The sequence below is a fragment of the Grammomys surdaster genome, unplaced genomic scaffold, assembly GCF_004785775.1.
Source record: "Grammomys surdaster isolate TR1022 unplaced genomic scaffold, NIH_TR_1.0 125951, whole genome shotgun sequence".
Lineage (NCBI taxonomy): Eukaryota > Metazoa > Chordata > Mammalia > Rodentia > Muridae > Grammomys > Grammomys surdaster.
The window spans coordinates 3,555,311-3,569,386 of NW_021620772.1; the positions used below are offsets into that span (position 1 = coordinate 3,555,311).

At 39.7% G+C, this 14,076-nt stretch overlaps 1 protein-coding gene across 2 annotated transcripts in view; it reads left to right on the forward strand.

Moving 5' to 3' along the window:
* The window catches only part of Ccdc171 (coiled-coil domain containing 171), a 301,438-nt gene that overhangs the window by 4,596 nt on the left and 282,766 nt on the right, over positions 1–14,076 (forward strand). For both annotated transcript variants that reach the window (XM_028753630.1, XM_028753631.1), the window contains exons 2-4: positions 4,744–4,887; positions 10,842–10,977; positions 13,772–13,946. In XM_028753630.1, the coding sequence (XP_028609463.1) occupies positions 4,841–4,887; positions 10,842–10,977; positions 13,772–13,946 (358 nt within the window). In that variant the 5' untranslated portion in view covers positions 4,744–4,840. The remainder of the gene's footprint in view (positions 1–4,743; positions 4,888–10,841; positions 10,978–13,771; positions 13,947–14,076) is intronic.

Here is a 14,076-nt window from a genome sequence, read left to right on the forward strand (position 1 = left end):
TGTACTTGTAGTCACTCTCTCCTGTGTATCTATCTCTCTCTCTCTCTCTGTGCCCCTGTCCCTCTCCCTCTCTCTCTCCCTCCCTCTCTCTCTCCCCCCCCCCCCCCCCGCCCCCGTCTTTTTTCTGCTCTGCTTAGATTCCAGACATAGAAGTTTCTCTTCAGTGCAGGAAGGACTTTAACAGGAGCATTCTGAGAGTCATCAGGCGAGCCAGCCCTTTCACAACTGTTTTACGATGTGCATTTCAAGTACCCACTGTTAGAATGGGCAAAGCTCTCCTACTTTGATCTACTGTTCTCAAATAGGCCTGCAATAAATATTGGCTTCCCCCATCTGACAGGGTTCCTCAGATGCAACCTTGTCCCTTTGTTCTCTAAAGATTCCCACTGCTTCTCTCTGACTTTCTTGGCTCATGGTGTTTTGCTAAGTGTTATTCATGGTAGATTGGATTCTCTAACTGGTTGTCTTCATTTTACAGACTCCCTAATTTAAATTAATAAGAAAATTGTGCTATAGAAAACGAAGCCAACTTGAAAACCAGCACTTGGGAGATGGGGTAGGAAGATCAGGAGTTGAAGACCAGTCTTGATTACATGGCAAATTCGAGGCCAACCTGAGTTTCTTGAGACTGTCTCAAAAAACAAACAAACAAACAAACAAACCCCAAACAACCAGCAAGGCATGGTGGCTTATGCTTTTAATCCTAGTGTAGAGGCAGACAGATCTCTGTGTTCAAGGCCAGCATGGTCTACATATTGAGTTTTAGACTAGCTAGGGCTACACAGTGAGAACCTGTCTCAAAACAAAGCAAAACAAAACAAAACAAAACAAAACCAACCAACCAACCATTCAACCAACCAAATCTCCCCAAACTTAAAAGAAAAAACAAAACCAATGAAAAACGACCAAGAGCCTTAAGTTAAGGCACTTGTAGCCAGAAGTGGTTTGAGAACACATTCTTCTACTGTTCTCTTGTCTTATGCTATTCAACTTTAAAACCTTTTACCCTTGTATGAGTATTTTCAAACTATCAGTATTAGCTGATAGTTTATACTGTTGTATAACAAGTTACCACAAAGTTAGTGTTTTAAAACTATGCACACTTTGAAGGTTGCTTTATTAGGTAATATTCATGGGGGTGGGGGGAATGAAGATGTGCAGACCCGCTTACCACATTATCTGTGTGAATGGTCTGATCTAGAGACTGGGGGAGCTCTATGGGGTTCTGTAGAAGCCTGTGTCTAGAAGACTTTAGATTTGAAGATGTTAGATGCCTAAATACACACAAAAAGTGAGTTCTTTCAATTTGTTTTTATTGAAACAAACTCGGTAAATTTGATAAATTGTTTCTTCTCCTACTTTTCTCCACCAAGACGAAGAAAAATAAAACAAAAATAAACATTTTTAAGGTTTTTAGTATCTAAACAATTTCTAGGGGCTAGAGAGATGGCTCAGGGGTTATGAGCATTGGATGTTCTTCCAAAGGACCTGAGTTCAATTCCCAGCCCTGAAATGATGGTTCACAATCATGATTAACTCAAATTTCAGGGGATTTGTCCCTCTACTGACCTTCGAGGCAAATATGTGGTGTACAGACATATATGCAAGCAAACACAACAAAAATGAATAAAAATTTAAAAATTAAAGTTACTTTTGTTATTGTGTGTGTGTTGTAGATTAAATTCAGGCCCCTGTATTTGCTAAGCAGGTGCCCTACCATTGTCTCGAACCTCTGACATTTCTTCCCCAGAGGGTAAAACTTCTTATACAGTTGGACTACACGCGTGTGGAGGTTGTGTATGTATGTATTGACCATTTTTTTCCACCGACAAAAAAGAAAATCAATGCTGGGTTGGAGAGATGGCTTAGAGAACCTGTTGCTCTTGCAGCGAACCCAGGTTTGAGTCCCAGTATCCGCTTAATGCCCACAAATGTCTGTAACTCCAGTCCTAAGAGATCTCACACCCTCTTTTGATATCCACAGGATATACACGGTGCATACATATAACTCTCAGACAAAACATTCATATACATAAAATAATAAAATTATTTTTAAATAATCCTTTACTGTGTGTGCCAGTGATCCCTGGATGTTACTCTAAGTACAGAAGAGTCCGTTTCTGCTAGATTCCAACTATTCTCCAAATGTTCTGAAGATGGCTTGTTTGTGGTCTAGTCTTTGGGAACATCCTAGTAGTGTGAAAAGATTTTGGGGGCTGGAGAGATGGCTCAGCAGTTGAGAGTACTGGTTGTTCTGGAAGACCCAGGTTCAATTCCCAGCACCTACAAGGCAGCTTACAACTGTCTATGATTCCTGTCCCAGGAGTTCCAACACCCCTCACACAGATATATACTCAAATCACCAATGTACACAAAATAAATCATTAAAACATTTTGGGACTTTTGGATCTGGGGTAAGGAGACACAAACAAACAAAAAACAAAAACACAAAACAAAAAAAACAAAACCCCTAAAATGTGGCTGAGTGCTGGTGTCATTTTCCCTACATTCCCTTACTGGGTGACTGGTCTTGGGCAAACCATTTAGCTTCTCTGTCCCAGCTTACATTCTTTAATGGAAGCAAAGGTTACAAAGGCAGGGTAAGGTCATATGGTTTGTCACTTTCTGAGCAATCAGTTACCTTGCAGGAAGAGCTTGGGCTTTGGAATCTTAGTATGATTCGGGATTTGGTCCTTTAACTCGGTTTCTTTCTTCAGGCTATTTCTATTCTACCCTGTGTCTTCATTTTGTCCTTGCAGTGCTGTAGGGAGCAGAGCTCTGGGCGCAGTTGTAGATGTTTGAAGTACGGTTCTGGACGCTGCTCAGTAGGTGAGTGACAGTAGCCTTTGTCACAGCTCTTCTCAAACTCACTCAGGACACTGGAGAAATTAGATTTGTCTTTTCTAGACTTGGCTAAAATTCCATCTTGTTTTCCCCAAACCAAATAATTCTTTGAGCTGCATAAGTCACTGTTTGGTGGAGTCCGTATTTCTCAGCACTAGGATTTTGTTTTGGTCTTTATCTATTTGAATAGCTTTCTTTCACGGTCTCTTCTGAGGAGTTGGGAACAGGCAGAACATGTTGGCACCTTTTCTTTTCCTCTTGTTTTCTTTTCTACACTCATGATATCACTAAATGATTATTTTATTATATCCTTTCCCAAACCAAATTACTCAGCTATTCCCCTTTATTGGGGATCATTAAGTTTTCAGAGTTCTATGACCCAGTAATTAAAAATGCATGGTGGCTGAGCCTTGGATGTGCTGTGTGTTAGAAGGCAGAGCTTGCTGTGGTTAACTCATTTGGGCAGAGGAAAGATGTTCAAAGACTCTTAACTGTTGCCTGAGGCCATATGCTCCCAGGTCCTGGTTGGCTCCGGCTTCAGTTCTCCTAGTTTAAAGCCCAGTCTTCCTTAGGACACTGGATTTTAGGGACTATAAAGAGGTATTTGTGGGATATTGATAGTTGCATATCAAATATTTAAATCATATCAAATATTCAGAGGGAATTTAGGGAATGTAGGAAAAATGACTGCAGCACTCAGCCATGTTTTAGTTTAGTTTTTTTTTTTTTTTAATTTGCTTTGGTTCTGGTTCCCCCCCCCCATCATGAGTACTAAATTTTTTAAAATTATTATTTTCTGTACATCGGTGATTTGACTGCATGTATATCTGTTGGATCCCCTGGGACAGGAGTTATAGACAGTTGTGAGCTGCCATGTGGGTGCTGAGATACCTCGCCACTGTGGTATAGTAACATGATTTACATGGTTGGAGCTGTATAATTTGGAATATCTCCTGTAAGAGGTTCCAGAAAGTCTGCCAGAGTAAGTGACACTCTTTCTTGCTTCCTCTTTGGAGGAAATGGGTTAGATCATTACATTAATTTATGAATGAAGACCTTTTGTACAGATGTGTAAGAAATGTTTTCATAGTGATGTTGATATGGTTTGATACCTGGGTTAGTTTCTGTTTTGCTTACTAGTGCCACAGATTTGCTAGTGGTAACTTACTGCTCTGGTTGAAGATAATGGTGTAGTTTTCTTTCCTAGGACTTATTAAAACACCAAAAGACATTTCTGAATTGTATGTTTGATTGGATTATTACCTATTCTGTTTTATTTCTCTTAAGTCTTTGAATAAAAGTGTATGAAATTAAATTATTATGACTTTTTTTTTGTTTGGGAGTATTTTGGCATCTTCAGTGATGACACTGCGTTAAAATATCCTCTTTATTTAAACTGAATTTTGTGTCCCAAACATTGGTACTATATATTCCTTTCTAAGTCCAAGAATAAGTTGTCAAAGGTTGTTGTGGTTTAATCTCAGCAGGGAGGCAGAGGCAGGTAGATTCATGAGTTCAAGGCCAGCCCGGTTTACAAAGTGAGTTCCAGGATAGCCGGGACTACACAGAGAAATTCTGTCTCAAAAAAAAACAAACCACAAGCAAACAAAGGATGAAAAGCCTTATAGTTTTATTATTATTACTGTTATCTTTTGAAACTGAGTGTAATGTATCCCAGGCTCGCCTCCACCTTAGTAAAGAATGGCCTTGGACTGGACCCCTGCCTCCCCAAGGAGCTGGGTTTACAACCAGATGTATGGTATAGGTTTTTAGAATTATCTATGCTCTAGTCTATATAATAATTTAAAAATTAGCAAATAGGCTTATAGATTAAAATAAAGCTCATCTTCACAGGATTCAAATATAAAACTGCTGTTGTATTGTTTATTATGTTAACAGACTTTAGTCCATCTAGCCTGTAAGTCACAGACATCACCATAAAGAAGTATATTATTAAGAAGGAGTGAGGTATTTAGAAAAAATTGGAAGACTTACCATGAGTTTAAGCACTTCAAGTAATGCCACTACTGGGGAGACCCACAGGTAAGCCTCTGGTATCTTCCTTTGCTTGGGAAATGTTTTGGATTGCAAGAACCAGGCTAAATTAAATGGGTGATGAAGCTGATTTCAAGGATTCTTGTGGGATGGTTGAGGAAGTCGGTTTCTTGGACTGACAGAGCAGTGGTACCTTCTAAGTTAGTATTGGCTTGAGACCCCTTGTGTTCCTTTGTTAACTTGGATCCATCTGTATGTCCAGACTTTCTCCTCTCATTAGAGACTTGCTTGTTCTTCGTAATTCCAGTCCCACCCCTTGGTTCCATGTTTCTGTCTATTTGTGCTGGCCATTACTCCTCTGTAGCCCTGCCTCCTTGCTGCAGCCCTGACTTGACTCCCTGAGTGCTCCATTAGTTTTAGCTCCCCTTGCCAACTGCTGTTATCAAGAAGGCATCTCATTGATGTTCTTCCTTTTTTTTTTGGTGTGTGTGCCATGCTTATCCATCTGTCCTTGGTAAGATGCTTTAGTACATTTACCTCTGATGTTGGGGTCCATAATACAAAATGGACCATCTTGAAGGGTGTGATTTTTTTTCCTAAGTGCATTTTTCAGGTAAATAAGTTCAGTAATTGAAAGTAGCCTGGCCTGGTGTCTGGTGCATGTAGTCTTAGCACTTGGGAAGCAGAGGTGAATAGATTTTTGTGATTTCAGGCAGTCTACTATATAGAGCAAATTTCATATTAGCCAAGACTGCATAGTAAGATCCTATTTCTAATAAAGAACAAAACCAGAAAGTAAATGTTTAGAACTTCACAGAACAGAGTAATAACTATAGAATGTAAAAATTGAACATTTGGAGTTGTCTGCTAGTTGCCTCAAGCAAACTATTAAAGTATATTTTGCAACAGAATCCTAGAAGTTAGCTATGGATAATTCTTTTCTAATTTTTAATTTTTGATTTTTTTGAGACAGGGTTTCTCTGTGTAACCCTGGCTGTCTTGGAACTAGCTCTATAGTAGACTAGACTGGCCTCAAATTCAGAGATCTCCTGTCTCTGCCTTTCTAGTAACAGGATTAAAGGTGTGTGCCGCCTCCCACCCAGCTGAAGCTATGGATAACTTTTCATAGTTTGATAGAGAGTATGAATATGTAATCTTACCTCTTAGAGTTCACTATGGATAATTCAGTAAATATTTGTCCAGATGAAGTAGCAATAGATTATATAACTATATGCTTAGAATTATAATAATACTTAACATTATTTATTATTTTTCAATTTTATCGGTAGATATCCAGTAATATATATGCTAAAAAATTACTTACCCACCCCTGTGTGTGCGTGTGTGCGTGTGTGTGCGCATGTGTGCGCATGTGTGTGCATGTGTGTGTGTGCGTGTTTGAGTGTGTGTTTATGAATGTGTGTGTGAGGGTGACCAGAGAGGCTAGAATAGGTTGTGACACCATTGGATTGACATTATAGGTATTGAGTGCTGCACAGTGTCAGTGCTGGGATTCAAATTCACGTCTTCTGGAAGAGCAGCCTGTGCTCCTAACTGCGGAACAGTCCTTCAGCCTCCCCATATTTTTAGTGGGAAAATCTTTACTCGGAATTCTAGAATCTGAAGGAAGTTATTTAAACTCTACCACTAACCTGCTTTCTGTGTCTGTAGCTTTGTCCTCTGGATATTCATGTCAGTGGAACCATGTGTCTTTTGTGTCTGGCTTCTTTGGGCTTGTTCTTGAGATGTATTACATTGTAGCCTATATAGGCCTTTGTTTCTTTACTGATTTACTACATTTAGTTACCCATTCACTACCAGTCAGTGGAATTTGTGTTGGTTCTCTTGACTGTTATGAGTAATCCTGCTATTTACAAGCATTTATGTTGACATATGTTTCTGTTTCTCTTTGGTTCACAGGAGCAGCACTGTAGCATCATGTGGCAAATTTATGCTAAAAAATTTAAGAAACCAACAAATTGAGTGATTGTATAATTTTACATCCCTGACAGCAGTATTTGAAGGCTTTAGTTTCTTTATATTCTTGTCAGCACTTTAAAAATCATTGAAGTAGTCATTCTGAAGAATGTGAAATGATACGTTGCTATGGGTTTAATTTGGATATTTCCAACAGTTAGTGGCACTCAGCATCTTTACATGTGCCTTTGGCCATTTGCACATCCTCCTTGGTGAAATGTCGTTTTTGCTGTTTAACCATCTTTATTATTATTATTATTACTATTCTTGAACTGCAAGAATTCTTTGTATATTCTGGATACAAGTCCTTTATCAAGTATACAGCATTTTATTCCATCAAGTAGCCCGACTTTTCATTTTGTTGGTTTCTTTTATGGTGTGAGAGTGCTGGGCATGCTGGGGATGCTGGAGATGCTGCTGGGAATGATGCTGGGGATGCTGCTGGGGATTCTGGGGATCCTGGAGATGATGCTAGGAATGATGCTGGGGATGATGCTGGGATGCTGGGGATGCTGAGAGGATGCTGGAGTTGCTGGGGATGCTGGGGATGCTATGGATGCTGAGAGGATGCTGGGGATGCTGGAATGCTGGGGATGCTGGGGATGCTGAGAGGATGCTGAAAGGATGCTGGAGTTGCTGGGGATGCTATGGATGCTGAGAGGATGATGGGGATGCTGGAATGCTGGGGATGCTGGGATGCTGGGGATGCTTCTTGGGATGCTGCTGGGTATGCTGGGGATGGAATCCAGGGCCTTGCCTATGCGAGGAGGTGCACTGCTCCTGAGGCATGTGCCCTCCCTCATTCTCAAGTATGCTGTGAAGTGCAAATGCTCTTAATTTCTAAATTCTATTTACTATCTTTTTCTGCATGGATTATCCTTTTCATTTTTATAAAAAGATCTCCAATTAACTTAAGGTCACAAATACTTTTCTCCTATTTTATTTCCGGAACACTTGTTGGTAGTACTGTTTTTCCTCATTGAACTGTCTCAGCACTGCTGTTGAGTCCTTTGTCTTTCCATACACACTTTAGGATCAGCTTGTCAGTTTTTGCAAAAGAGTATTCTGGGGATTTGATAAGAGATTGTATTGGGTCTGTGGATAGAATTTTAATAATACTGAGTTTTTAAAATATAAATATGATTGTGGGATGTCTTTTCCTTTATTTATTTTGTTTGTTTATCTATTTTTTGTTTTTTTGAGACAGGCTTTCACTGTGTAGCCTTGGCTGTCCTGGAACTCACTCTGTAGACCAGGCTGGCCTGGAACTCACAGACATCCTCCCACCTCTGCTTTCTGAGTGCTGGGATTAAAGGCATGAATCACCACCTCAATTATTTATGTTTTAACTTAAGTAACTTTTTATATTTTTTATGGTAAAGGTGTTGCACTTCTATTAAATTTATTGTTAAACCGTTTTCTTTTTCATGCTATTACAATGGAGTTATTTTTACTAGTCTATAGAAATATAATTAATTTTTCTTATTGATCTTGTATTTTATAACCTCACCTAAAGTGATTTTTTTGTTCTTTTTTTCTTCTCATTGGATTTTTAAAAAGGATTTTTTTTTTATAAAATCATATTCTTTGTAGTAAAAAACAGATTTCCAGGGGTCAAGGATACCACAAGAAGACCCACAGACTCAACTAACCCAGGACCATGGGGGCTCACAGAGCCTTGGCCACCAACCAGGGAGCATGCAGGAGCTGGAACTAGATCTGCACCCCCACATTTGTAGTAAATATACAGTTTAGACCTTTTGTGGGTCTCCTAACAATTGGAGCAGAGGCTGTCTCCGTCTCTGTTCCCTGCCATTGGCTCCGCTTCCCCTACCTGGACTTCCTGATTGGGCCTTAGTGTGTGATGATATGCCTAGACCTGCTGGGGCTAGATGCCACAGGGTGGGGTGCTACCCAAGCCGAGCTCCCCTTCTCTCAGGAGAAAGGAAGGGAACAGTGGGTGGAGGGATTTGTAAGGGGACTGGGAAGAGAGGAGGGTTGTGATAGGGATGTAAAGTGAATAAAAAAAAAACAGATTTTCAGTCTAATATGTGTTTCTTTTCCTTCCTTTTCGTCTCTCTTCCTCTCTTCCTCCTTTTACCATTTAAGACTTCCAGATAAGTCTTATAGAGACAGGCAGTGGTGGTACGTACTCATCTCTCGGCAGGGCAGCTCTGGGGAGGCTGAAGCAGGTGGAGCTACAGAGTTTGAGGCCAGCCTGGTCTACACTGAGAAACCCTGACTTGAACTCATCCTCAAAAAATAAATCTTGAACAACATAGTGTTAATAGCACTATGTTTGCTCCATTCTCCTTGTTAGAGGAACCTTTCTAGTCTTTAACCATTACATATGCTAGGAGCATAGGTTGTTTATAGATGTTCTTTATTGAGTTGGACATTTTGCTTGGCCTAGTGGTACAGGACTGTAATCTTTAGCTGATGAGGAGGCTGAGGCAGGATGATCACATGATCAAGGCTTGCCTGGTCTACAGAGTGAGTTTAAGACTAGCCTGGGTCTCTTGGTGAGGCTGGTCTCAAAAAGTTAAGAGCTTAGTGGTGGAGTGTTTGCCTGTGTGAGGGCCTAGGGTAGGTCCCTAATACTGTTGAGTTTCTTCTCTGTTCTTTGTTCATCTAGGAAAGGTTTACCAACTTCATCTTTTCAAAGAACTAAATATTGGGTTCACTGGTTTTTATCTATTCTATTTTAGTGATATTAAAAGAAATGAAAATCATATATATATTTGAATCCACATTTTTTTCCCAGGTCTTAGTGCTGTTGGAGAAACACTGCTAATTTCTTTGAGACCAATCTCCTTCTTAATTCCTGGAAACCATCACATTTAGCTCTTGGAGATAGTGTTTTTTTTTTTTTTTATTGGAGTGATTTGACATTTTTAAAATGTTACTGTTTGGTTTACGAGTTTTAATCTTTGTCTTCTGACTTCCCATTACAGATAACTGTAATTCAGTTTCCAGTTATGTCCACTTCCTTCCTCTTTTTCCACATGTGAAGATAGTCTTGGTTAAGTTTGTTCTCCAATGTTTATATTGTCATAATCAGGACAACCTTCTGCTAAGTTAGCAACATGTGGTTTAATAGGCCACTGTGAGGTCAAGCAGCAACAGTGACCTGCAGTTCATGTTCCTTATCAAGTTGGATGAGAAGACTGGCTTAGTTACTTTTCTATGGCTGTGTTAAAACACCATGACCAAAAGCATCTTTGGATAGAAAGGGTTTGTTTCAGCTTGCAGTTCTCAGGCCCTACCCCATCACTAAGGGAGGTGAGGGCAGGACTGAAGGCAGGAACTAAAGCAGTGCTTGCTCCTCGTGGCTTGTTCAGCCTGCTTTCTTAGACAATTCAGGAGTACCTGCCTGGGGTGGCACTGCCCACAGTGGGCTGGGCACTCCCACATCAATCATTAAGCAAGACAGTTTCTCATAGACTTGCCTACAGGCCAATCTGATGGAGGCAATTTCTCCATTGAGGTTCCTCTTCCAAGAGAATTCTTACTTGTGTCAGTTTGATAACCATTCAACAAGGACAAAGGTAAATAAACAACTGATAGTCTAGTGTTCTATGCTTTAAAGTTTGGCATTTGACATGTTAGTTGCTTTCCTTCCTCACTGCCTGCTTTGAGTTCTTACTCAGTTATCTGCCTGTTTGCCACCTTCTCCTCTTCTTTTGCTGTGACTTCATCCTCATGACTCCTTGGGCTCTACCTAGGAGTATATTAAAAAAGAAAGAAGTCTCACTTTTCAAAATCATCCAGCAATTGATATGATTAGCTGGTTTAAACACAGATCTTGAGCAGTGTAGTGTATTTTCCGTGGACAGTATTTTGTTACTAGTAAAATATGACTTCGTTTCCCCCACATTTTGCAGTGGGCATGTTTCTCTAGATTGTGAATTTGTTATCTATCCTAGGATCTTATCATATTCTGTTTGTACAATCAGCTATAAGAAATGTTGTTATAATTTTTTTATTGCATGAGAGTTATGTTTTATTATGACTTTATTTTATAGGTTGAAAAATGCCTCATTGGATGTGAAGCAAATGCTGAAAAATGAAACCGAGTCAGATATCACTGCTGATCTCAGGAAGAAGCTCCATCGGGCTAAGAAGGAGAAGTTAGAAATGACGACTAAGCACAACGCAGAGGTAGGATTTGTTTTCCTCGCACGCAATATAAAAAGTGGAGTTTCAGCTGTGCGTGGTGGCGGCGCACACTTTAGTCCCAGCTCATGGGAGGCAGAGGCAGGTGAATTTCTGAGTTTGAGGCCATCCTGATCTACAGAGCGAGTTCCAGGACAGCCAGGGCTACATAGAGAAACCCTGTCTTGAACCTTGCCCCTCCAAAAAAGTGAATTTCAGTTTTTGGTTTTATTTCATATTAGAAACTACATTTAACCTTTGTCACTACGTCATTCTTGTGCTTCAAAGGAAATTGCAATAAAGAAAACACTTTTATATGCAGAATTGTATAGGGATAGTAAAATTGAACCTTAGCCAATTATTTTTATTTGTATGTCTTAAATGCATTTTAATTAGTTAATTAAAGCATTTTACTCTCCCTTTGTGTGTGGGAGTACATGTGTCATAGCACTCATGTGGAGGTTAGAGGGTAACGTGGTACTTGTTTTGCTGAATAGATTATGTCAACTTGATACAAGCTAGAGTTATTTGAAAGTTAGAAAATGCCTCTGTCAGGTCTGACTGTAGAACATTTTATTAATTAGTTATTGATGAGGGAAGGCCCAGCCCATTATGGGTTTGACTACCTCTGGGCTGGTGGTTCTGGGTTCTATTAGAAAGCAGGCTGAGCAAGCCATGGGGAGCAAGCCAGCAAGCAGCACCCCTCAATCAGCATCAGCTCCTGCCTCCAGGTTCCTGCCCTGCTTGAGTTCCTGTCCTGACTCCCTTTGATGATGGACAGTGATATGGAAGTATGAGCCAAATGAACCTTTTCTTCCCCAACTTGCTTTTTGGTTATGGTGTTTCACTGCAGCAATAGAAACCTTGGTTAAGACACTTGTGGTACGAGGGTCTGAAATTGAGATTGTCAGATATTGCAACAGGCACTTTTACCAGTTAAACCATCCTGAAGCTAGATGGATTTTTAATTAACAAGCTTGACATGACCAAATACCTTATTTGATGGATGTGTTCGATGACTGAAGAATTTATAAATTGAGAGAGCTCTTGTATGTAACCCAGACCTTCCTCAAACTCAATCCTGCCTCAGCTTCCCAAGTGCTGTGTGATCTTTATGTGTTGTTATTGTATATGGCTTAAACTAGTCACATTTTTAGAAATTATAATGTAGATTCCTTTAGGATGTGAGTTGTGGAACAGTCTTTTTCTTAAGTACATTTGTATATAAAATTTTAATTAGTATAATTCAGAAGTTATCTTTCTTTTATTATAACATCTTATTAGTATGTTTATATTTTATACATATGTATATTTCATGTACAGTAGATTTCTTTTCCTTTTAAGAGAATTCATGAGGCCGGGTGGTGGTGGCGCACACCTTTAATCCCAGCACTTGGGAGGCAGAGGCAGGCGGATTTCTGAGTTCGAGGCCAGCCTGGTCTACAGAGTGAGTTCCAGGACAGCCAGGGCTACACAGAGAAACCCTGTCTCGAAAAACCAAAAAAAAAAAAAGAGAGAGAGAATTCATGAATTATATGTGTATGTCTCTGCCCTTTGTATTCTTAGTCTCCATTTTCATATTTAAATCTTAATATTATGCTAGTGAGCTACATTCTCAGATCCTTTCTTAATTTTATTTTTTAAGTACAAGATTTTTTTTTGTTTAAATATTTAGCATTTTAGTTTTTTAATTGAAAAAATGTTGTATAATGTATTTTGACCACTTTCCCCTCCGTCAACTTCTCCCATCTCTTCCTCACCTCCCTTCCTACCCAGCTCCACTCCCACTTTCTTTTAAATCTCTTTAAAAACAAAGCCAAACACATAGGAGTTTTACTTTTCTTCAAACTGTCATAAAATTTTATTGTTATTTCATTTACAGAATCTAGTTCGTATACTTTTCTGTAGCATGTAGGTCCTTGACCCAAGAACTCTAGAACATTTACTTTTTTTTTATTTTCTTACCACATCACAAGGATTAAGTATTACGTAGTATATAAATTACTTATGATGATAAATGATGTAATCATTGACCATATAATCTTATAGTAGGAACATTATAGATGCTCACATTCGAGCTTTTGAGCCATTTGTGTCATCTTAGTGAGTAGAATGTCACAATTAGGTAACCCTTTACTAAAATCTCTGTAGTGTTCTCCCTTATTATTCTATGCTGTCATTGATATTTTATCTAAGGGAAAAAAACACATTATTCACTAAATTGTACTTTGTTGCCATTTGCTTCTTTTAAACATTTTTATTTTTATGTGTGTGTTCATATGTGTCATGTGTGTGGGTTACCCTCAGAAGCCAGAAGAGAGTGTGGGATCCCTTGGAACTGGAGTCCCAGGAGGCTATGAACTGCCCCTCATGATGCTCAGAACTGAGCTGGGGTGCCCTGGAAGGGCAGCCAGCACTGCACACTGATGGGCCCTCTCCTCAGCCCTGTTTGCTTCTTGAGTACATTTAGGAGACAGAAGGAGAGGACTATATGAAGTTTTAAGTGTTTATTATGTGGCATGCTTTTTTATTTTCTAGGCATGATTTTGTGATTCGCATGTACAATTTTTCCTTTGTTTAAAAAGGCTTTTCCTCTAGTGCATTCTCTATAAGGTGCTTATGATTGTCACCTGGTGAAGTAGTGTTTCTTTCCTAATTTTCCAGAAAACTTAAGAATATGAGTTTTGGTAAACACAGAGTGAGATTTAGCTAAGAAATGTAAATTCGTGCGTTTATGCCGTCTCGTCAGCTTACAGACCTGTTTTAGTGCTAGTTCATGATCTCAGGAATCTGTTTTTAGCTGTCAAGCTATGAAAGCCAGATTGCCAGGCTGCGGTCTGAAGTGGAAAAGGGAGAAGCGCTGCGACAGCGTCTGGAATACGACCTGGCTGTCGCTAGAAAGGAGGCTGGTCTGGGAAGACGGGCGGCCGAGGAGAGACTGGCAGAGGCGCAGCGGATTCAAGAGAAGCTCTGCGGTAAGGCAGCTTCTCCACTTCCAGTTCAGGGCAAAGCTCTGTTCCACGCGCATCCTTGCTTGCTGTTGCACATCCATGCTGGATCTCATATGTCTGTGAGATGTTTAAATTCTTCTCTTTCCACGTTGGG